Source organism: Aspergillus pseudoviridinutans (genome assembly GCF_018340605.1).
Source record: "Aspergillus pseudoviridinutans IFM 55266 DNA, scaffold_2, whole genome shotgun sequence".
In the NCBI taxonomy this organism is placed as follows: Eukaryota; Fungi; Ascomycota; class Eurotiomycetes; order Eurotiales; family Aspergillaceae; genus Aspergillus; species Aspergillus pseudoviridinutans.
In genome coordinates this window covers 569,516-594,370 of record NW_025091282.1, presented here as the reverse complement: position 1 = coordinate 594,370, position 24,855 = coordinate 569,516, and the positions used below count along the sequence as shown (strand labels likewise).

Genomic DNA, 24,855 nt, shown 5'->3' with positions numbered 1-24,855 from the left:
TCGCTTACCGCAGCACAAGAAGCTTCTCTGCTTGCATCCTTCTATGGGATCCATCATCGTCAACCTCACTCTACTCTTCCTACTTCACTTGAGTGATTCAAGCTGGCCATAATAAAGGTTGACTGGCGTTATATTTTACATCTTTCTCATTTTAAAAAGAGAAGTTGCTTTCTGAGGGCTCACTCTACCTTCTCGCCTTACGGAGCGTTAGGCGCCACCGAGAAAGTTTTGCGCGTACCAGTATTAGCAACGCGAGACCTTATTACCCCCCAAACACCTATGCCATGACCACTACATCGTCACTAGCATTTTCCAACATGGAAGTTCCTGGTCTTGATGACACGATGGAGATGGCTTCTCCCTATCAGGGTCATGTGGATGATTTTGACATTGACCTCGATGTGATGGAAGACCGCGCCTCAAATGCCGACAAGGATATGACTGCAGCCGACGATTACCCGGATACATTACAGGAGCAGGATATAGACCAAGATGGACCGAGAGATGCCGATATGATGGATGACGTCGCCGAGCCAACTATGGACGACGCTGACGATCAATATCAGGAGGAGAGTCACAATGTAGAGATGCAATACGGGATAGAGGAGTCACATGAGGAAGAAATGCTGGAAGATGAATATGTTGATGATGCCGATGCTGCAGCCCCCGAATATCAGGAAGTCCAGGTTTGTGACAACACAGATAAACCAGACACAGAAGAAGCGGGATCGGCTGAAAATCCCGTCGCTGGAGACCATGGTCAGGAGCCTGCGGTAGGGGCTCATCTTGAAGCGAAGCCCGAGCACCATGACGAATCTGGTCATGAGTTACAGGGAGCACTCGATCAGCACAACGACAGCGCCGATCAACACCCTGACGCGCATCAGCCTGAAAGCCCCCGAGGAGACACCATCAACAGCACTAACCAGACAGACCAAGTAGATTCCGAGTTAAGACCTCTTGACGCCGGGAAGACTGGTCCGAATCCAGATCATCCTGAGGGCGCTGATGATTATAACGAAGGCAGCGACGAGCACGCTGGCCAGATTTCGCAGCCTGTTGAGGAGCATGGTGCAGCAGGAGATGAAGGTACAGAAGAGCACGCAGCACAGGATCTCAGCCTGCAAGGGCCTGAACAAGGATTCGAGCATGAGCCTGATACGACAGGCCAGGTGACTTTGCATCCTGTCAAGGTCTATTATCAGGAGAACGAGATTTCCCTATTTCCCCCGCGCGAGGGTGATTCTTCGGAAACTTTTTTTCTCGAAGATGAAAGCCTTGCTTACGAACCTCTCGGGAAACTTTTCGAGTCTTGTCGCGAGGTCCTTTATGAGCATGTTGGAGAGAACGAAATCCTTGTGCTAGACATTGAGTCTTTGAATTTACAGCTCATGGAGGTGAGTGTCTCACACGTGTAACTGTTCTGGTAACAAAGTGCTAATATTCTGATACAGGACTCCGCACATGTCTCGAAGGTGACCTTACACCAGATCATCGATGTTTATCTGCGCCTCTGCCACAATGACGGAATCGATTCCCCAGAGCCGCTATATCTTACTTTGAGTACAAAGTTGACAATTCCGGCGGAAATCTCAGATCTGCTATTAGCTGCGACCGAAGGAAAGGGACTGTCTGAGATTAATTTGTGGGATGTTTACCAGGAAGTTGATGAACAGCTTGCGGAGGGCTCCGAAGCTCATGACCAAGAAGAAGAGCCCGTGTCACCAAGCTTCCCAACAATGAACCAGAACATTGATGCTCGCGAATTGCAAGCTGCATCAGATGAAGCTGAGACTCACCATGATATACAGGACATTGGAGAGGCATCTCAAGCCCAGGAGTTCGTAGGCAACGGCGCGGCTTCTTTGGCAGAGCAGAGCACTATAGTTGCCCCCTCCAATGTCCAAGAGGACGAACTGAGTGAAGAGGGAGAGGTTGAAGACGCCAATGATTCCGAGCTTGACAAGGATACCGCCGGCAACGAAGAGGCAGCTCGTGAAGAATCATACGATTCTGAAGAGCAACAGACAGATACAACTGTCACTATAGCTCATCTGCCTGGAGCCGATATGAATGATGAGCTGGAAGACAAAGATGGCTCTGCCAGTCCAGTGCATAATGACCAGACAGATCGTAGCCTGGAGAATGAGCATTCCGAGATCGAGAACAATGATGAGGAGGATTCCAAACATCCTGTGGAGCTTGAAGTCCCTGCGGGTCCTGGAGATGGTGACGATGAGAGACAAGACAGTGGTTCCCTCGACCCTGTCGTCGAAGACCATCGCACGGAACAGCCGTTGGCGGGCCATGGTCTTTCTTCAATTGACGATGTCGTCGACAATGTTGAAGACCATAGTCACGATCTTGAAGAGAGTTCCAGGACTGGTGACGGCGACTATCTGCGCAAGGATTCGGGATCAGTTCCGATTTCGCAGGTACCAGAGAAAGAAGAATGCGATACTCCAGATCGTGCCGACGATACGCTTGGTTTCGTAGAAGATCTGTTCGAGGGCCCTTCCAAAGATTCTAAGAACAAGGATGGAATTATCGACGACACTAGTGAATTTGGCGAGGACCATGACGAGTTTGAGGACGATACTCTAGCTGAGCTTCTCCCCCAGCATGACGACGAGTTGCCGCTCGATGATGAAGAGTATATCGATTTGGGATTTGCCGATGGGCTCGATACCATCAACGGAAGCCCGGCCTCTGGCTTGAAATCTCTCGATAACGGAGCTTCGAAACGATCCCGCGACCCGGAAGACGAGTTTGATCTTGCTGAGAATCCCTCACCCGACCTCAAACGCTCTCGATCCTCATGATACCCCTAGACTGCTCCCATACTTTTACTTCATTCATTCCCGTCCCCGCCATCCCTGAGCTCATTCAAAGCTCACGCCCCTATCTAACAATCATACTCATATCTAGCAAAACCGGCGGTTCATCTCGCGATGGTTGTCGATCACATATCGGCCATATACTCTGGTATTTCCATCTCAATCTAGGGGATTGCCCGACAATGGAGAATTCGGCAGACTTTTCTAGCAAGGTACGTAACACTCTGGTCTTACGCTTCTACTCGAGTACACCCACCGTTTCGAGTGTATTCCGAACTGCATTCCCCTGCTTTGAAGGCAAGCTAGATTTGGCTGCCACGTCAGGTTTGTATGTGATATCATTTGTGCGTTTGAAGTGCATATTGTTTCTCGCATTTTGCTTTCATGGCTTTTGGCATGCAAGATGATACCTTCAACTCATGGGTCATTCCTGAGGGTCACTGTGCGTGGGTTCCGCCATTGTGCACATGTCTATAACAGAGGCCCTTTATTATTATTTTCGATAGCATCTAGCTCGGCGTGATGGTGTTTGGGTGCGATGATTTACTCCGTTTTCGCTATGCTGAACGGTACAAAATGATATACTTAATATTTCTCGTGTGCTATTCCGAATCTCATAATTGTCTTGCGCTCGGTTTCCCCCAGGCACAGTACAGATATGCTGGCATCTGATGAGTTTGCTTAATCTATTTGCTCATGAATGTTGTTTGATTGTCCATGGTCAATAATGCTGCCGCAAGTACTTGATAATGCGCTTTTGTCCTTGCATCTATGTCCTAAGGGGCTTACAAGGGGATGATATTGATGTCCAATCTTGCCAGTAAGCACCGAGAAATCTTCTCTGTAAGGGGATCATGGCAATAATGCCAATAATGAGAAAATCCTGGACACCATTTCTCAGAAGGCAATGGATTCCAATAATCGCAATGATGATATTCAAGATGATCATATTCATGGTGATCATAGTTATGCACCTCGGCACGGTGCACAGAGTGTTTATTCTTAGCACTTTAGCGGCCACGTTAATTTCGCTACTTCAGGTCCTCGAAAGAAGCCCGTGGTTGAAACGCCGATCGCAGCCAAGGGAGGCCACGGGAAGGGCTCAACAGGATGAACGGCATCTGAAATGGGTTGATGATTGGATAGATGGATAATAATGGCTTGAATAAAGACGGGATCTACTTAGCTGATTTGATTAGTTACATAATTGTGAAGGGACCTAATCAATAATATGTAAAAATGTGAATAATTATATCGAAAGGACACCGTTGTCCTTTTCTAATGCGACAAGGTACGTTGGCTGTACAAACAGTCTTATATTGGACTGTTCCTGACCTGCGACTATGCAATTCTCGATCTATTGAAGCTTATCGAGTTCATGCATGTTGAGTAGTAGTACATATGCAGTGAGTAGTACGGAGTAGATAGGTATTATTATCTAGTTAGTACCTAGGTAGAATGGTTCTCCCGCAATAATACCACTGTATTGACTGCCTTCTAGTGTAGAAGTACCTCTTTCTAGGGTCATTTTGCCAATCACATTGTTCATAATATTGAGACTTCAGGTAGATAGACACCTTATGCCATTATCATCAACTTTGAACAGTTCTATTTTCTGATCTTGAGTGAGCTTCAGCCCTTGTGTACAGGACAGTTGTTTCCGAATTTATTTTTGCCTCTTAACTCATTATTTCCGTTTTGCCTTTTGGCTTGTCTCTTACGCGTCAATCCCAAGCGCAGCCCCCGGTTCCGTCTTTGGAGGAGAGGGAGGAACCCCACCGCACGAGCGCAGGCACCAAGCCAGCGAGATCTGGAACGCCAAACTGTAGGACGTCTCACTCAAAGCTCTCTCTTCCATCGCAGGAGTTCTCGACCACCCATCATCCCCCAGAATAAGCCTGCAGAAAAGAAATTTTGGGCTGGCTCAAATTTTCTGCTGCCTCTGTTCGCTCATTCGCTGCTCTGCTGCGTGTTGTTCTGTTGATCCGCAGCTTCGTCTTCTGTCCTTGTTGGCGCGTTCCTGATGCTTCAACCCTCCAGTGCTCTGTTGGCCTCAACTTGAACTTTTCTCCAATATTCTCTCGCATTGGGATTCTTATTTGAGGAGGAGCAATCAGCTCCTGCATATTCGTTAGGATGATTTCAGAGAAGTATGGTTTTACTCTCCGCACAGCTTGCCGCCACTACCTGCCCATCAGGACAGTTCATCGCTAACAGGTTGATCTCTGGCTTGCAGATATGTCGGCCTACTCTTGGCCATTCTATCAACAATGGCTATCGGTATGTCGTGTTCTCTTACCAAGGACTTTGGCCTCATATTGACCCATTTCCCAGGCACAAGTTTCGTTATCACAAAGAAGGTTCGTTCGCCTCGCCTGCCGCCCGCAGCAAACCGACCTCATCCCCGATTCGTCCGCCGATGACATGAACTGCCACATAGAACAATATAGCTGATTGATCGCATCCAGGGGTTAATGCACGCTTCAGAAAGACATGGGTTTGAAGGAGAAGGCTTTTCATATCTCAAAAGTCCGATATGGTGGGGTGGAGTCACTACATGTACGAATGGCTGCGATTACGTCCAAAAGGGTCAGGATGGAGAGCTAACAGAGCCCTACAGTGGCCATCGGGGAAGTCGCCAACTTCGCTGCATATGCCTTTGCGCCCGCCATTCTCGTTACTCCGCTTGGTGCGCTTAGTGTGTTGATTGGGTAAGAAACCCTGAGGTTGGATTGAGTCACCCTGCGCCTGGCTGACGTACTCTCTCAAAGTGCTGTCCTTGGGTCCTATTTTCTGCATGAAAGACTCGGCATTTTGGGGAAATTGGGCTGCGCCTTGTGTCTGCTTGGCTCCGTTGTCATCGTTCTACATGCGCCGCCGGATAAACCAGTCGAGACAGTTGACGAAATTCTCGATTATGCGATCCAGCCAGGTACGTCCTATGATCATCGCCCATTTCCTGTCGCTCGACGTCTAGCTAGGTACAATGATTGACTCGTCTCCTAATGTTAGGGTTCCTTATCTATTGCCTTGCGGTTGCGATTTTCTCGACGGTCATGATCTACCGAGTGGCGCCAGTTTATGGAAAGAAGAACCCCTTGATCTTCATCTCTATCTGCTCAACAGTGGGCTCCGTCTCTGTCATGTCCGTTAAGGCCTTCGGAATCGCTCTGAAACTCACATTCAACGGAAACAACCAGTTCACACATGCATCGACATACGTCTTCTTGATCGTCACGGCTTTCTGCATTCTTACACAGATGAACTACTTTAACAAGGCATTGAATCAATTTTCAACCTCCATGTAAGCTCTTGCGACTCCCACGAAGAAAAGTACTGACGCTAATGGTGATCATCAGTGTCAATCCTCTCTACTACGTTACATTTACAACCGCCACGTTATGCGCGTCCTTTATTCTCTTCAAGGGATTCAATACAAGTGATGCTGTCAACACTCTCTCGTTGCTCTGCGGATTCCTCACAATCTTCTCGGGCGTATACCTATTGAACCTTTCCCGGCATGATCCTGATGGACGACATATGCTTAATTCGAAATTGGATGACGACGGGGTGCCTACGGATGGCATTGCCAGCTTCCAGACTCGGCGATCTATGCAATCGCGCCGGAGCAATGAGCCTCACCGTCGTTCATCTAGCTTTGTTTTCACGAATGGGCATGGGGACCGCGAAGGACTTATGCATTCTTACGATGTCGAGCATCAGGCTTTCGGTCTGTCAGAGTTGACGGAGGAAAGCGACGGAGAACCGGGGCCAACCTATAAACGAAGCGACGATATTGATCGCACCACTCAACATCCCAATAAGCACGACGAGCGATAGAACATTACGAATGACCATAGTTGTCTTCTTATTTTCTCCGACGGTCTTTACTTCCTTTACGAACCAAAAAGACACTTCTGTAACGTTTTCATTCCACTTGCTTCGGTTTTATTATTTTCACAGCTCGATTCATCCGTTATTTTTGCTGCAATCTAGCTCGGTTTCATTACGGTCGCGGGATGCAACTGTACTTCTACTTTTCTACAAGCGCAGGATATACCAGGGTGAGGGTCAAGGGCTGCTTATGATTGATTTGGATGTTCTTTGGATACTCGTTTGGATGATTGCACCTTGGCTCGGCGAACGGCCCGCCTGGTCGCGTGCCAATACAAGAACTGTATATACGCACTTGTGTCGATTTTGGGATAGATTTTGTATCAATGCCATAGGCATTGATTATTTTAAGAATCCGAATTCACGTACGCAATCATGGCTACCTAGTTTTCTGTTTACTTGATAGGAGAGCATGACACAATTGGGAGTCTGCTCGAGCGCTGGGGTTGCCTAGATATGATGTAACACCTCCTCCCGCCGGGCAAAGGTGGGTTGGCTTGGGTACGCGCAAGGTCAGCTGTGCAACCGATTCATACCACACGCCCAACGCGATTCCTGCCACACAGCTTGCGTTGATGATGCAGACTCTTGTGACATACTGGCATACCTGTGAAACTCAGCTGTACAACTTGAGTTACGATATCAAGCGGTGCTCTTCTTGACCTACACAGGTCTGGTTTGTTTTACTTGCTCCGCATCTCCACAGAGAATTCTATCCAGCGATATGCCTGGCTTGTTGCGCAAGTTGGTCATTTTCGCGGCTGTGGACGGTCTCGTTCTGCAGTCCCATGGGAATGGAGGACGTAACAATGGCAGTTACGAGCCGCAGTCTGTCCGGATTGACTACAAGACGAACAAGATCTCGTCTCTGTCGGCGCCGGCATCGGATCCCGCTGTGAGGAAAGATGCCGGACTGGAGGCTTATGGTCTAGTCGGTAAGTTAGTATTTTCGGCGACTTCAGTGACATTGTCCTCAGTCCCTGCAATCCTGAATATAGCGGAGCTTCTTCCCCTCTGGCAAATACTCGCTTGGGGACTGACCGCTAACTGACCGTCTTCATTAAGGACTTTTATCCGTTGCATCATACTCGTTTCTCATCTCGATAACTCAACGCCAGCAAGTGGCGCAGATTCAAGGCAAACCGATCTACTCCATCACCAATGTTGCAATTATTCCACTCTCATCGCAGGCAGATGCCAGTCGGGCAATCTCTCAGGCAAAGGAATCCCTTCTCCAGGGAGAGGCCGGTCCAGGCGAGACCGCCTCAGAAGGCAGCATCTCTGACAACGAGACAGATGGAGAACCCGACATCAACAGTGTGCCATCATCTCCAACACAGGAGGATTCTTTCCCCCGAGACCGCAGAGGAAGTATAGCCGAAGATGTGATCGGGAAGCGCGTCCGGTTCGGGCGATTCGCTGCGAGCTGGCTTTCGAGAAAGACACTGGGACTCCCAGGGCTTAGCAACGTCGGCCAGGATACGACGGAGAGACTTCTCGGGAATGACAAGGACTTGGGAACCGGACTGCAGCCTCCAATCGCGAAAGTGGAAAAGTCAACTGCGGTCTCCGATGCACCAGGCGCTGGCGCAGACTCGCCGTTGGAAAGCGGAAAGGAACCTTCTGATCCAACGGTCGAACTGCTGCCGAAGTTCCTACKGTACACCAGACTTATATATTCTTCCCAGAACTTCTTCTTTGCCTACGATTACGATTTAACGAGGTCTTTCGGCGCTCAGGAAGCGCGCAACGATCATCTACCTATGCACAAAGTAGTTGATGAGTTGGTATGTGAAAGCGCTCTCGAGCTAAACAAAATGAGACGGTTTAGCTGACCCTGGATGTCCACAGTATTTCTGGAACAGAAACTTGATGACTCCTTTCATCAAAGCCGACGCGCACAGTCTCATCTTGCCTCTCGTGCAGGGTTTCGTCGGCCAGCGAGAGTTCACTGTGTCAGCTAAGACAGAACAGCCGGATTCCAACGTCGCAGTTGAACACATAGAAGGTCGAATGCTCGGCGCGAAAGATGAGGCACAGAGTGTCAAGGTTGACGCCGAAAAGCGGAATTTCCTATTGACTCTGATTTCGCGACGGTCGGTCAAGCGACCGGGGCTCCGATATCTTCGACGCGGCGTTGATGACGAAGGAAACACGGCAAACACCGTTGAAACGGAGCAGATCCTTTCTGTTCCTGATTGGGATCCCAGCCACAATGTCTATTCTTACCTTCAAGTGCGCGGATCGATCCCTCTCTATTTCTCTCAATCGCCATATGCTTTCAAACCGGTTCCGGTGCTTCACCACTCGACGGAGACAAATCAGCTTGCTTTTGACAGGCATTTTCGAAATCTCGCTCGCAGGTATGGAAAACTCCAAGCGGTGTCTCTCATCGACAAGCAAGCCGGTGAATTGAAGCTTGGTAATGAATACGAGAAATATGCTCGGGTGCTAAATGAATCTGGCGGCATTGACGGTGTACCCCTCGGAATGGAGTGGTTTGATTTCCACAACGAATGCCGCGGGATGAAGTTCGAGAACGTGAGCCGACTTGTGAAACGTTTGGAGTCAGTTCTAAACGAGTACGGCGATACAATTGTACGCAATGGTACGGTCACCCAAAGCCAGACGGGAATTGTACGCACCAACTGCATGGACTGTTTGGATCGTACCGGTGTTGCGCAATGTGCCTTTGGCCAGTGGGCCTTGGAACGCGAACTGAAGCTTGAGGGCATTGACATCGATTTGAGCCGCGACTCGTCTACCCAGTGGTTCAATACCCTTTGGGCAGATAATGGAGATGCGATCTCGAAGCAGTACTCCTCCACGGCCGCTTTGAAGGGAGACTACACACGAACCCGCAAGCGGGACTACCGAGGCGCACTGAACGACCTCGGATTGACGCTGTCTAGATACTACAACAATATTGTCAACGATTACTTCTCACAAGCATGCATTGATTATCTTCTGGGAAATGTATCGACTCGTATATTCGCAGAATTTGCCATGGAGATGCGTACTGCCGATCCAGGGGTCTCCGTGCAGAAACTACGCCGGAGCGCAATCGATACGAGCTGCAAGATCGTGATCAGCGACCAGTCGGAAGAGTTCCTGGGAGGCTGGACTATGCTCACACCTCGGCAGCCCAACACCCTACGGACCTTACCATTCGAGGAAGCGGTCCTGCTCCTGACTGACGCGGCCGTCTACAGCTGCCGCTTTGACTGGAATACTGACAAGGTGACCTCATTCGAGCGCATCGATTTACGCTCGATATCGCGTCTGAATTACGGCACATATATTACATCGATCTTGACCGAATCACAAGCGAATGAACAAGGTAATGTTGGGCTAGTCATCGAGTACCGCGAAGGCGGCGAGAACGCCTGGCGCGTCAACACTCGCTCTCTGAAGAGCGATGTCGACACCAAGGCCCAGAACAGCAATGCGCAAGCCAGCGGTGAACGGAGCTTATATTCTTGGTTTCGAGGTGGCACTCAGTCGACCACGCGATTCATTGCCTTCAAAGCACTTCCTCAGTCCGACTCCGTCGCACAAAACAATGCCGCAGGCAGCGGCACTGTGAGCGAAACCGACTGGGTGCGGTCTATCTGCGAAGAGATCGAGCGCGCGATGATGGCCGGCGAACGACCGCGTTCCGGTGAAGAAGGAAAGCCTCCGTCTGTGATTGAGAACTCGGAAATCATCTCGTTGGAAGACGCCAAGAAACGTACAGGGATTTTGGAGCATCTGGTGTATGATATCAAGAAGTTGGTCTGGGCGTAAGCTTGGGATTAGAAGCTGTTGGCAGTGAGTCCTCCTCGAACAAGGCTGAAAAGTTCAGTCCTAGGGACCCGATGTTCCATTCAGCTGGATGATATATGGAAGTTTCTCTTTATATATATTACTGGGGACGCATACAACAATGTGAGGGAGGAGCACATCTTGCAAAGCTTGCTTTCCGTCAATGTCAGATAGACCTTTTTACACATTCGATAGATACACATCTTAATGAACTGACTCTGAACCTGGCATAGAACAGTGCAAAGGGTAGATATCATCCCAAACCGAGAGCAAGATGGTTCATGAGATAAGTACTCGGAAGTCAGACACCTCGAGTAAGAATGGTAATACCGTTTCGAATATAAATTCAGGGTGTTACAATACCTTTCACCGCATAAATTACCACTGATGCTGTACCTTGAGAACCTGCATGAAATCTTCTATTGATGAGAGACCACTTGTGTCACTACACTTCAGGATACAGATATTAACCTGCAATGCCTTCCGAATACTTCCTCAATACTGAAAACAACTTTTATGAATAGCCTTTTTCTAGAATGTTGTGCTGCTGGCTCTACATTGGGGGTCCGTTATCATTATTACCTCAATCTGGTATCTGTATTTCGATTTCACTCCTAAAGAACTTTTTGCCAGCAGGGAAATTTTTTCCTCAGCCACCAGACGGGCTTCAGGTCTCTATATGACATGCTCTATTCATATATCTTCATCTCTGCTGTTAATGATACGATATGTGCACTACTTGATCTGCAAGAGCCCTACATCTATAATACCTATCTTTTTCTCAGAAGGGGCGAAGAATCAACCGGGTTAGAGACCGCTTTCCCCCAAGTATCTAGTGGACGGCGGGGTTCCCTGTGCTACACTACTACCGCCAACTAACCTCTCCCTCCTCTTCCTCCCACATACTGTTTCTCTCGGGGCATTTTTGCCTTTCGTATCCGACGTTGTCCTTTTTTTTTTTATTTTCCTTTTTCTTTTTTTAATTTCCTTCTCATATTGTTCGCCAGAATGGAATGGCAACCTCAGGATGAGCCATTGAGGCAGCTCGCCTGCTGTCTCAGGGACTCGTTACATCCTCATAATCGCACAGCACAAAAGCAGGCCGAACAGGTAGGCTTTACACTTTTTTCCGTGCCCCTGTCTTTCGCATCCGCAGTTGCTTTCTCGCCTCTCCTATACATTCCAGAGGGCTAGGTACATGTGACTGACAAAAGCTTCTTTTTTTCTTTCCGGTTTGATAGATGCTTGTTCAAGCGACATCCTCCCCCGACTATGTCAATTATATCACCTACCTTTTTTGCACCCCGCAGATCCCCCCGGCCGTGGGCATGGATGACGACACTTACAATTTGGTTCGTTTCGCCGCTGCGATGAACCTTAAGACGAAGATCCGGGTCGCATACAATACAATTCCTCAGCCCAGTTTAGCATATATCCGATCCGCGACCCTGGCTGGGCTGCGGGACGGCAACCTTCAGGTGCGGAACTCCGCCGGTAGCATTATCACGGAACTGTTGCAACAGGCGGGGCTGTTGGCGTGGCCGGAGGTGCTACATGAACTCCTGAGGCTGGTGGAGAACGCTTCGGGGGACGTCCCGGTCCTGGCTCAGGAGGCCGCCATGTCGGCCCTCGCGAAAGTTTGCGAAGACAACCGCAAGGTCCTTGATCGGGATTACGAGGGGCAGCGCCCTCTCGATGTGATTATTCCGAAGTTGATGGACTTCACATCCAGCGGGAGCCCCAGGGTTCGGTCTATGGCGTTGAGCACCATCCACGTCTTCCTCCCCAGCAGACCCCAGGCGTTGATCGCCTCGTTGGATTTGTTCCTTTCGCAGTTGTTCCAGCTCGCCAGCGATACCGACACCGATGTGCGACGTATGGTGTGTCAGACTTTCGCGCAGTTGGTGGACTTTGCCCCCGAAAAGCTCGTCCCCCACATGGAAGGACTGGTCAACTACATCATCATGCAGCAGAACAACGCGGAGGACCCCGAACTGGCTCTCGATGCGGCGGAGTTCTGGCTTGTTGCAGGCGAGCAGGCGAAGCTGCAACAGCCCTTGGCGCCACACATGCCCAAGATTGTTCCCGTACTGCTCCGGAGCATGGTATACGACGAGGATGATGCGATTCGCCTATCGGGTGAAGGCGACGATGCTGAACTCGAAGACCGCAAGGAGGACCTCAGACCCCAATTCGCCAAATCAAAAGCCGCTCGTTTAGACACCTCTAAGCCCGGATCGCAGGCTAACGGCGACACGGCCGCTGACGAAAATGATGATGACGACCTGAGCGAGGGTGAGATTGAGGACTCCGAGTTTGGCGATGACCCGGAGGACGAGTGGACCCTAAGAAAATGTTCTGCGGCCGCGCTGGATGTCTTTTCAAACGTTTATCACCAGCCGATTTTCGAGATCATCCTGCCCTATCTGAAAGAGACTCTCCGCCACGAGCAATGGCCGCAGCGTGAAGCCGCGGTTCTGACGCTCGGTGCGGTTGCAGACGGCTGTATGGATGCAGTCACACCCCACCTTCCCGAGCTTGTCCCCTACTTGATCTCGCTTCTGAACGACCCCCAGCCAGTCGTACGACAGATCACCTGCTGGTGTCTTGGACGGTACTCGGAATGGGCTTCTCACTTGGTTGACCCATCGGAAAGGGCTCGTTTCTTCGAGCCTATGATGGAGGGTATACTCCGCCGGATGCTAGACGGCAATAAGAAGGTGCAAGAAGCGGCCGCCTCTGCCTTTGCCAGCCTGGAGGAGAAGTCGGACGCCAACTTGATACCCTACTGTGAGCCGATTTTGAGACAGTTTGTGCAGTGCTTTGGAAAGTACAAGGATCGGAATATGTACATCCTGTATGATTGTGTCCAGACGCTTGCTGAATGTGTAATGGGAGAGCTGGCGAAACCACACCTGGTGGATATCCTGATGCCTGCCCTGATTGATCGGTACAACAAGGTGACGGACCAGTCTCGGGAACTCTTCCCCTTGCTGGAGTGCCTGGGGTACATTGCTGCGGCCTATGGCGACGCCTTTGCTCCGTTTGCGCCTCCTCTGTTCCAACGGTGCACAAAGATCATCTACGAGAACCTGCAGGAATACATGGCGTCTGTGAACAACCAAGCCATGGACGAGCCCGACAAGGATTTCCTGGTGACCAGTCTGGACCTCCTTAGTGCGATCATACAAGCCATTGATCCCCAGAAGAGCGGTGAACTGGTTGCCAGCTCGCAGCCTCGGTTCTTTGATTTGCTCTGCTTCTGCATGGAGGACCCGAATTATGAGGTCCGGCAGTCGTCATACGCATTACTAGGTGACTGCGCCATCAACATCTTTCCTCAGCTTGAGCCATATATCCCCAACATAATGCCTACTTTGATCAAGCAGCTCGACCTGGACTTGATCCGGGATGACGACCGACACACCGGGTTCAGCGTGCTGAATAATGCCTGCTGGTCGTGCGGTGAAATCGCCGTCACCGAGAAAGCCAATCTGGCGCCGTACGCCGACAAGCTGTACCATGGACTGTCTGCCATCATTAACAACGAGGAGATCATCGACTCGGTGAATGAGAATGCCGCGATGGCGCTCGGAAGGTTGGGCTTCTGCTGCTCCGATCAACTTGCCTCACACCTGGCCGAGTACGCTGGCTCGTTCCTGAAGTCGATGGGCAAGATTGAGTTTACGCGCGAAAAGGCATCGGCATTCCTCGGTTTCAACCATGTTGTGATGAAGAACCCGCAGGCTCTGGAGTCTTGTCTGGGAGACTACTTTCAGGCCATTGCCACCTTCCCTACCAAGTCACTTCATCAAGAGGACTACCGTGATATCCAGAGCTCGTTCCAGCAGGTTCGTTTTACTTTTATCTTACTGTTCGATGACAGTTGCTAATCAAGAGCAGGTCTTGCTAGGCTATAAAAATATGATACCCGACTTCGATTCGTTCCTCACCCATCTTCCGCCGCACGTGGTCCAGAAACTCCACTCTATGTACCAGATTTAGAGTCGGCAGTTGTCTTACGATTTCGTCTAAAAAATGTTCTTTTCCTTCCGATGGGGAACCGGCGCAATTCAGAAATGCATTACATTCTTCTTTCCTCCCCTTTCTTAATGATTGATGCATTCTGAGTGTGGCGAGTGTTTCTGTTCAATTCATTAGGGCGGAGTGAGCCTTGATTCCTTTGTGTTTGCTTCGTATGGCGTGTTTCTTGTTTAATTTAATCATGTTTTGTCCTTCTCTTCTTTCGCACATGTTGTGATATTTGGGTCTGCATAGAGTGTTGATCTCATGGGCAGTATTGCTGCAATGAAAAGTGGCAACATCGGATTGTTCTCTTGATCATGATTCTGGGAAAACAGTATAATGCAGAAGGGGTATATACCAAGAAAGAGAAGGCAAGAGTTGGCGAGAGGACTCTGGATGGATGGATGAGGATTCTGTACCATTTGTCGATCTGTTATGATGAGATTTATGAGATAGCTATAGTAGCTAGTAAGATATGATAGACTAGGTAGCGATTGATTTATTCTTGACTGAAACACTGCGTCTATGCATACTGTGTAGATGGTGATATCTCAGGCAGTGGACGAGATTCTGCCAGGAAGCTTTCTCTTTCACACTGATAGACAGAATGCATGACAACTGCGACATTATCATTTTCAACATTGGTTAAGACTGGTAGCTCGACAAGGCAGGTAGGTAAACATTACCATCAGTAGGATGAAGATCTGTTAAGGTATCAGTGGCCCTGGCCCTTTCGGAGATCAATAAGAGACCCTTTGGGTTGGTGAGAGATATCCATCTCAACACGTAACAGTGTAATATCATTTCAACGTCGCTCTTCACCAGAACCCCAAAAGTCCATTCCACCTTCCTATCCCGGCATCAAACACAGACCTGATTTCGGATGTCTATTTTTAACAGTTTTTCAGCCCACTGGCCGCATTGCTAGTATACTTCGTACGGGGTACTTCACGGGCTATTAGCTGCTTCAGACTCCCGCATCATACACCTTGCAGAATCCGTAGGGACAGTGGTCCTACTGGTGTATCTACTGCGTAGTATACGGAGAACAGAAGGAGCGGAGACGAGATGAAGATCAACGCCGCTACGCAGATGATCCAAAGCCTAGATCCGAGGGGGAAGATAAGTATAGAAGCAATCGCCTCTTGGCACGAGCACTGATCACCATTTCTTCTTCACCAGGAGTGCAAGTACAAATGCCAGTGTGAGTGCGAGTGCAGACTCGTATCGCGAAATAAGGCCTGAAAGGGAAGGAGGCTACGCCTACGACTATATTCTCTCTTCATCTCCGTATAATCCTTGAGGATTCAATATAACGAATCTACTTCAGAGAAATTGATATGGGGAGGGAATTCTTGGGGCAATTTCCGGGGTTACGCCGGTGCATAGATGTCTCATGTTGCAAGGCTCTAGAAGCCAATGTACAAGTGTGATAGGTCGCACTCTGTAGATAATGCCCATGTTAATCTCGCCAATCCAGAACGAGACTCGCATTTTGACACCCATCTAGGTAAGACTGAAGAACCGATGGGCAAGGCTATCTATCGCAGACAATCTGGTCTAAGTGCCAACTATCGAGACTTGGGACTAGACAGGGGTCTACATAGCCTTTAGGACAATAATGACCACCGACCACCGGCACTGACCAGCGAGTTTCTCTAGCGAGCTGCAGCTGTGGGGGCTGTGAATTGTACAAATGGACTTCAAACTGCAAATCATGACAACTTTATAATCCGTCTGCAGCGTTATTGGTGGAAGCGTTGCTTCGTGGAGAGTACAGTTTCGAGTATGGTGTTGGATGTTGGCGTCTTGGCTTTGAGGCTCTGTCCGCGTTTTTGACCATCTGTCTCTCTGTCTATCTGTTCTTGAATGGTTTGTACTTATAGTATACCATAGTATACGGAGTAGAGGCCTGGGCAAGTACAGACGAGTGTGATGCGAGTACACGGAGTACTCACTTCGTACGCAAAAGGCAATTGATGAGACGCTTCTGATAGGACAACAAATCTTGGTGAACGATCGCTGGCCTGAAGGAATGCGCTGTATTATTAATCATACGCCGTGCCTGGTTAGTGGTTGTAATGATGGCTCCTTGTGGTAGCTTAGTTTCGGTTGGCTTCGTCCTCAGAGTTTGACCATGGAAGTGGGCCTGGTTGTGGTCGGTGGTGGATTACACAAGAAGGCTGTGAGTCACGTAGCGCATCATAGACACTGATCCATTCATTCTAGCCTGGTTGATCAGGCACTTTAGTTCAGTCGGCCTCAAAGGCCTACCATTAAGTTCTGACATGGCCATTTGGGGCCTAAGCGAAAAAGGGTGATTATCGTGCATGTCGGGGGGAGCTCTGACAAGTGACAGGGGGCTATTGTTGTCTCTACAGAAAGATTGTAATCGAAGCAAAGGCAGCAATCACATCCAAGACTCCATGACTCCATGACTCCATGACTCTCAGACAGGAACCCATGGCTACAAGTATCTATCCTGCACTCCTGCAGGCTGCTTCACCCTGTCAGCCCACATGGCAAACAGGCATGGCGGGGCGTCCATGTGTGCCCTTTGCCCGTTTGGGTGCATTGCATCCCTACTTACAAGCACACCCTTGACATTCACCAGATCATTATTAAGCAGTCCTTCGGCTCATACATTTCCATAGAGAGCTCATTAATTTCCTCTCTTTTCGCTCCACAAGATGAACGACCTTCGGAACGCATTATCTCGCTTAGATGTCATTGGAAGCGAAAAAACAATGGTACCAAAATTCCAGACAAAAAAGAGCAGCCGAAATAAAGTTGTGCCGGACTCAAAAGAAAATATATTAAGTTGACAGGCCCAAACAAGCGGTGATCTAGACCAGCGCTAACCGGATTAGGTTCCATCTCGCGAGAAAGAACATGGGTGTCAGCCCAGGCTGGTTTCCCATTGGTTCAAGGCAAAAAGCCGGTCAGGCTCGCTGATCGAGATGGGCCCGACGGGAATCTAGGTGGGCAGCGACCTTCGAACGCGGAGAGCGACTTCTTAATTATGATTGGACGTCAGAATCGGCAACGTCCGACGATGCTAAAATTGGTTAGGGAGGGGTTATCAGAGTCTGAGGCAAGGGTCTGCCTGACCCACCTCCACTCTTCAACAAAGATTGTCCACCATCTGGACTTCTGGAGGGGCGAAAATCTCTGTGAATCACACTCATAAGGTTACAAGTCTTTGCCAAGCCTCGGCTCTGAGAGCTCAGACCATACAAGGAAAGTAGGCAATCATCGTCTGATCGGTCTTTGAGTGACTGTTGCCTGCTCTTGAACGTCAGCCTTCGCTAAGAGACGATGCTGGTGATGCCTGCACAGGCAGGATCCTGTCTTGGGCGTCAGCCACATGAAATCATCGATTGCTGATCAATCAGGGATTATTATCTCTTTGGTACGAAAACGTGGTGATGCTCCTGTATTACAATGCATGAAAATACACATGGTGTAGGGTGGGGAATATCTACTACAGCATGGACAGTAGTCACAGTACATATGCAGGGGGTCCCTGAATGAAAAGACTCGAAAAGGCGAAACAATCGACAGGATGATCAGCTGATGCAATGAAATTAGCACTGATAATCCATGTCGCTGTCTGCAGCACTCTGAGTCTCGACGGTTCCTTGCCAGTCTGCTCCAGGTAATTGATATTCGAGAGTAGGAAGGAAGAACATTATTACTGAAGCTATCGACTCATGAGGCTCCCCCATTGGGCAATGAGTTAGCTGCGAGCCCGCGCCTTCCCCATGACCATGGTCCCGGCCCGCAACCCCGAATAGCTCTGATAGTCCAGGATAGCCCTTTCTGCATTTCCCAGCCTGACCTTGTCATGTAGGTACCTGTAAGCAGTGGATATTTCGTTCTGTACTAACCTTCCTTGGCTGTTCTTTTCATCCTTCTCAAAGCCTTTTTAATCCTTCTGCGGAACACCAGAGAAATGCCACTAGACCACGGAAATTCGAGGTAATATTCTTGTATATTGCGGAAGGATCCCCGTCTCAATTGAACGTGGGTCGAAGCCCGCCGGCCAGATGTTTCATCCGGCGCCCTGGGAATATCTTGTCCCACACAAGGCGTGAAATGGTCTTGGCGCCTGCGTCTCAAGGCTGAAACTGTGTGACATTCCAGCCAGAGTCCAGTGACTACTTACAGTAATCCGCGGAGAACTACTCCGCTCATGCACAAATGCGTTGACTTGAAACGTAGAGTTCTCTTTCGTTCCATGTCACTCTGATTTTGTAAATGCAAGGATATGTATTATTTGCCCGGGCTCCAGAAGAGGCTGATCAAGATAGACCCCACTCGTGGCCTTCGCTGGTTTGCTCAAAAGCTCAGCCGCAATGACCCAGTGTGCTGGGATAACTTAGGCATGAGCTGCACGGCACAGTATTCTTCAACTTTCCTTAGCTGGAAGAAGTATTTCCAGTAATAGCAGCAGAGTTTGGGGACTGCAGAGCTCCCATCTCCGCCTACAAATGCTAAATAGATTGTTTGTACGGCGGGCGGGTGCTAAAGAAGTCCGTTCATCTAGAACTAGCGTATTTATTCCTTAACTGGTTAGTACCTCATTCTTTAGAGCGTCACAGCCTCAGCCTAGCTCGGTTTGGTTGATTGGGAGCTGGACGAGATTATTGGGTGACCCGCGCATTTGCCTATGACGGTTTCTAGCCTTACGGGGTTTAGTGACTTGACCATCACTTGCCGATGTAATTTCTCTTGTTTGTTGATTGTTCCTTTTCATGCCTGATGACTGCGGATTTTGATGGTTTTTACCTTGATTAGAATTTCTACTCTGTACTACTGCTGCATGCAGTTTGACAGTCGATGTATCTTTATTTAGCTTGACGGCAGCATTGTTGATTCGACAGATATTTTGACAACCAGCAGGTCGGAATCTGACCTGTATGTCACTTGAGATGTGGAGCCAACATGTCTTCTCTCGGCTTGAAGCGGCAGTTTCGTTCTGCCAGTTTAAGGGGGTACGGCGGCCCAATTCAKAAGCACCGATGACCGACAACGAGACAGAGTCAATTGATATCCATCCGAGCGAGCTTTAAGCTTGCCGTTTTTCAGAGTTTGAAGGTTAATTGCACTTGAGAGTTGGGATCTTCATAAGCAGTTAAGGTGTCTATACTACTCATAACAGACAGTTAGCTCAATAGCCTGTAGCTAGCCTGGCCATCAATTGGAAGTCTAATTGTGATAGACACTCAAAGTTGGATCAAACCAATCAAGAGTTAACTAAGCGGTGCTAGCCTGTAACCGTCAGCATTAAACCTAGACTCAATTTGGGTAAATTGTGCGAGAAACGGTCATTTTAACTGTCTCCTCCGTTCATCGTCTACGCTGCCGAATCGGCGGCAAGGCCCTACCCGAGACAAGAAAAGGGGTAGACGATTAGCCCTACGGACTATGTACGTAGTGGTCTGTGGAGTGAGTGTGATGTTCATCCTGTTCACTTAACAGTCAGTTCACTGAAGTTTCTGACTGTCAGGGTAATATTCAGTACAGCGAGAGTAGTTGCTAGGATTCCAGAGCCACTCCTGGACCCTGTGAGGTTGTTCTCAAAGTGACGAATGATAAGCAAACTGGTTGAGCTGTCTGTCAATCTTGCTGCCCACCTAGCTAATTGTTAAGCTAACCAAATTCAGTTAGTCAAAGAGAATAGTACCACGGCGAGCTCTTCCTCAACCAATGTCTGTCTCTCTCCCAAAATCCATAATGGGCAGTTCTTCAATAATAATGGAGACCTATTCCGTGATTGTCACAGATGCTCTAGTGTCGAACAAATTGAGTGTTTTCCTGGATTAAGAAGGATCTAGAGATCCGGCAGACCCTGTCCGGACTCCGAGAAAATATGGTAGATGTCAAATTTAAGCAAATAATCGTCGGTACCCAGGTCCCCAATGCGGCGATCTCATACTTGTCGTTTGGAAAGTGATTTCTTTTCTTTTTTTCTTTCGCCCCTTTCCTTGAATCATTGTAGACAAGGATGCGGCCCATTCTGCTCCAGGGATAACTGACAGCAGCATGACGAAATGGTCCTCTGGCACTCTACAGTACTGGACATTAGTAATCTCAGCCATCTTATGCCGTACACCTTGCCTATTCTGCTCGCCGACAGTCCGTTGTGAACGGTGGAGATAAACACCTTTTTGCAGGCCCATCATATTTTCGGGCCTCGGTCTCGAAAAGCGCTACAGGCTGTCTACAGCATGTCCAGACGAAACTGTGATTATGGCTTGTCATATTTGACCGCCTTAGTACTATCTTTCGGGGCTCCTAAATCCATAAACAGTAAAGTAATATCGGTGGTGGTTTATGGTGGTGATTCTGCCATGTGGTGCAACCGGTTGAAGGGGGGGAAGAAAGAAGATGATTCGCTGCGTCGGCTAGGTTCAAGCTACCTTACCCAGACTAACCCCTCTTCCAGCTGAACTCACGGGTGCTATCAGAGTCCATTTGTACCCTTGGACGTATTTTTACATCCAGCCGTCGATTTCTTTTCTTTTTTCCCTATTTCTTTTATTTCTCTAATCACACCTATTTTATTTCTTGGCCCTTACATTTTTCAGTAAACCGATATCAGACAAAGGAATTGCTTCCCATCATTGCTCCCACCAGGAGAAACTCAAGCATCATCTCATCCGTCCAACTACCATTCTCCCTGACAAAGTACATAGGAGACTTGATCTTTACTGGTGTCCATTAATAATCCTCACCTGCAGTAGTATCCAGAGTTGCTGCATACTCTCCCAGAGTCTGTAAGTCTGTAACTGAAATGAATGATGAAGGTTGTTCAATCTTCTGGGCCCCCACATCGACGTCCTGAACCTTTTACTCTTTCCGTCCTGGTGGCAGATGGTTCCATGTATCTGCGATCTCTCCGACTGGACTCCATACATCAATCCAAACGATCAGCATCTGACCGGTCCTCCACCGTGGCGTTCGAGCATCTCGGAGTCCCAATCTTCAAGCAGTGGGCTAGTCTTGATCGATCTAGTTTCCCTATTTTCACGATGATGGTCCCTTCATTTTTTGATCATTTTATTTATTATTTTATTATAATTATTATAATAATGATGTCGTCTATTTTACTAATCACTGCCTATCGAGGTAGCTACTTTATTCCGATTTTAATAGTAGTTTGTTTTCTTTTTCCTGTCGTGGATCTTTCTTTTCCACACGACCGTTCACCTCTTCCTAAAGCGCTCAACGGCTGAGAAAGGGAGAAGAGTGTGACTAAAAAAGAACGGTGGCTGCATTTTCAAAGCCGTCCTGATTTCTGACTGACTGATTTAATCCTCCGTTGCTCCTGTTCCTGTCATTCTCGCTTGATCATCTCCTCTAATATCCATCATCCTTACTCCATACTGGTTCAAAACGCGAACCCGACCCCAAGGGTGTTGCCGTTTTCTCGTATTCTCCACGTGCATCTGCTCTATATCTTCATTCCTCCACCTGGGGCTTGCGGCTCGAGGTTATTTTTGGAGTCTTCTCATTTAAACTTGTCCCGGATCGACTATATACTTCCCCTCCGTCGTTTCATCGGCCTTTATTCTCGTCCTTGCTCCAAGCGTCCAACGCCCCGACGCCAGAGCGAGAAGACAAACTTACTTATACTTTGTCCATTGTCCATCCCACTTATATTCCTTCCTTCCTTTTCACTTGCCAAAAATCCTGTCCACTGCACATCATCAGCTGGCTGTCGTTGGTAGCCTTCTTCCTAGGACACCATCCTCAAGCTCAACATCTGTGCTCCCCTCCTCCATCCCCACTAGTTACAATGGCCGGTCCTGGTGGTGGTCCTCCTCGCAAGAGCCATACCAAGTCAAGGAATGGCTGCGCGACATGCAAGAGACGACATATCAGATGCGATGAAACCTTCCCACAATGGTAATGCACGCCGGCTACTGTGTACGCTGTCGGTTGCTAATTCCTGAGTAGTCGAAACTGCACCAAGCACAATTGCCGCTGCGACTACATGGATGTTGCTCTTGCACGTGAGCAATCCAACAAGGCCCGCAAAGCCCCCGACCTGCTCATGTCACCAGAGATCGAGGTGGAGATTGAGAACTGGCACGTCACGGGAGTGCCTCCCTTCCCAGAACTGATGCACTACCCTCGAAATGCATGGTACAAGTTGTTCCGGTCAGACTTGCGCTTGATCCACCATATCATCGGACTGTCCATCGATCTTCATCGCCGCGGTTTCGGAGAGTGTACCATCTGGGCCCAGAAGATGCCACTGTAAGGTCTCCTTGATGAGAATGAGCAGGAGCGTTTCTAACGATCTTCATAAGATTTCTGTCCCTTGCTCTGTCCAACGACTTCGTGATGAGCTCGATCCTGACCCTTTCGGCTTCCCACCTGGCCTGGATCACACGGAATCAGGAGACCAAGCAACTGGCATATCATCATCGCGGTATCGCAATCAAGGGTCTGCACAAAGCCATTGGGACATTCTCAAAGGAGAACTGCGAGGCCATCCTGGCTTCATCCATTTTGCTCTCTTGGCAAGCATCTGATTGGCAAACGTGGGCATCCTTACAACAAGGTCTTACTACGGTGAGTTGTCATACTGGCCGAATTATCTCGGGGGCTACGAAAACTAATTGGAACAAGGTCTTGAATGCGATGCACCCAATCTGGAAGCACGAGTCCGAATTGGCCGTGCTTCTCGAGAACCAAAGGTATCTGGGATGCACAAATTCCCCAGTTATGACAGGATACCGCTTTCAGGATGCCGACCTGGCCAGCCTCGACCAGACTATTGTGGCCCTCCAGAGTGTGCAGAAGCGGGTCGTTCACAACCACGAGTATTACACTCGGATTGGAGAGCTGCTCGACTTTGTACGCAACTTTCAGATGGATCTTCTGTCGCAGACACCCGAGCAAGCATTCGAGCGTGTCCAACCGTTACGCAGATGGTTGTTCTGGCTCCCCGCCGCCATGCTCCGTGGTGGTGATGCAGATATTGGTGCTCTGGCTATCCTTGCACAGTTTTACGCCGTTGGAGTCGCCTTGGACAGCTTATTTCCTGATATGGGGGGTGCCTACCTGGGCCCGCTGTCAGTTGAACCTGTGGAGGAGATCTACCGGATTGTCGTGACCAGGAGTACAGCAGATCCCTTCAGTCCTGAACTACAACTTGCCATGAGTCTCATGGACCTGCCCCGGCACATTGTCGCTAGGTACAAGAGCCGACTTCAGTGGTCACCGCGACATTCCCTCGATCACTGCTCTCCCACACCTCCCAGCCCATATCGCAACTACCACGACTACCGCCTCGCATCTTCATCCTCACCCTCTGCGACCTCGGCCACCTATGCACCTTATACACCTCCTCTCGAATCTCCTCTCCATTCACCTCCTGCGGTGACGATCGCGAGCTCGCCTTTCGACGCCGCAGGAGCCTATGTGACGGCTCCGATGTCACATACTCTCTACCCGCCATCTCCTCGACTCCTTTCCGAGCCCAGCTCGCTTCAGCATTCACCTGCTTTCGCACCGCCTTATCTCGAGAACATGCTTTGCGGAGAGATCTCGCGGGCGGATGGAACTCTCGATCTCAGCATCGGACTCTACGACGATGCTCATTCGATGCACATTGCCGGGCTGACCGCGACGACGGAAGCCTGGAACGGAACCATCTGCACTTGATCTTTTCTTTTTACTTTCGCTTCTCTTCTACACATTTTTTCACGGGCCGACTTACGAAAACGCATTTGATTGAGCATGGGCGAATAGAAGGCTACTTTTCTTTCTTTTTCTGTACACTTTTGAATTTACGACCGCTTTTTTTCTCTTCAGTCCTGGGATGGACCATTTTGTCGCGATTTGATTTGTCTTGCATATTTGTTGAACCTACATACCCACATTCGCTACGAATGATTTGTTTGATTTGCGGGACTACTTTATCCAGCATACAGGAGGAAAATGCGGGGAACGAGGACGAAGCAAGGAATGGATGGATTTGATATCAAGATAGCAATATACCCTACTCTCGTTTGACTTGATTGGAGCATCGCACACTTTGTTGTTATAAAAATAGGATAGGGATGGATGCATCTACCACAGCGGAGTAAATCCTAAGAAATGATTAGGAGCACGATGCGTGAATAATTCGAATCATGTAAGAGATGAAATCACAAGACTAAGCATGCAAGACGTCGATCTGGAAGTATCCCCATTCCTCAATCCCAGCCCGCACGTGTGGATGGATATTTTTAGAAGCACACATCAACAGCTATCTACAACACGCTATACCTTCATC

The 24,855-nt window shown here is 49.0% G+C and overlaps 5 protein-coding genes across 5 annotated transcripts; all 5 read left to right on the top strand.

The window, feature by feature from the left end:
* Window positions 1-317: 317 nt before the first annotated feature.
* Window positions 318-2,822, top strand: Asppvi_002264 (uncharacterized protein; the record flags this gene model as incomplete). The annotated part of the gene is made up of 2 exons (XM_043298255.1): window positions 318-1,397; window positions 1,455-2,822. 2 exons carry the CDS (start codon window positions 318-320, stop codon window positions 2,820-2,822), a joined length of 2,448 nt encoding a protein of 815 aa, XP_043154190.1.
* Window positions 2,823-5,107: 2,285 nt separating this feature from the next.
* Asppvi_002263 (DUF803 domain membrane protein) lies at window positions 5,108-6,677 on the top strand (the record flags this gene model as incomplete). The annotated part of the gene is made up of 7 exons (XM_043298254.1): window positions 5,108-5,117; window positions 5,172-5,197; window positions 5,306-5,396; window positions 5,458-5,548; window positions 5,609-5,769; window positions 5,850-6,141; window positions 6,197-6,677. 7 exons carry the CDS (start codon window positions 5,108-5,110, stop codon window positions 6,675-6,677), a joined length of 1,152 nt encoding a protein of 383 aa, XP_043154189.1.
* Window positions 6,678-7,455: 778 nt separating this feature from the next.
* Window positions 7,456-10,517, top strand: Asppvi_002262 (SacI domain protein; the record flags this gene model as incomplete). Its single annotated transcript, XM_043298253.1, has 3 exons — window positions 7,456-7,666; window positions 7,797-8,518; window positions 8,583-10,517. The coding sequence occupies 3 exons, from the start codon at window positions 7,456-7,458 to the stop codon at window positions 10,515-10,517; spliced, it is 2,868 nt and encodes a 955-aa protein (XP_043154188.1).
* Window positions 10,518-11,543: 1,026 nt separating this feature from the next.
* On the top strand, window positions 11,544-14,540 carry Asppvi_002261 (putative importin beta-2 subunit; the record flags this gene model as incomplete). The annotated part of the gene is made up of 3 exons (XM_043298252.1): window positions 11,544-11,645; window positions 11,777-14,386; window positions 14,439-14,540. 3 exons carry the CDS (start codon window positions 11,544-11,546, stop codon window positions 14,538-14,540), a joined length of 2,814 nt encoding a protein of 937 aa, XP_043154187.1.
* A 7,825-nt stretch (window positions 14,541-22,365) lies between these two features.
* On the top strand, window positions 22,366-24,242 carry Asppvi_002260 (putative C6 transcription factor RosA-like; the record flags this gene model as incomplete). Its single annotated transcript, XM_043298251.1, has 4 exons — window positions 22,366-22,475; window positions 22,527-22,829; window positions 22,883-23,147; window positions 23,205-24,242. The coding sequence occupies 4 exons, from the start codon at window positions 22,366-22,368 to the stop codon at window positions 24,240-24,242; spliced, it is 1,716 nt and encodes a 571-aa protein (XP_043154186.1).
* Between the last annotated feature and the right edge of the window lie 613 nt (window positions 24,243-24,855).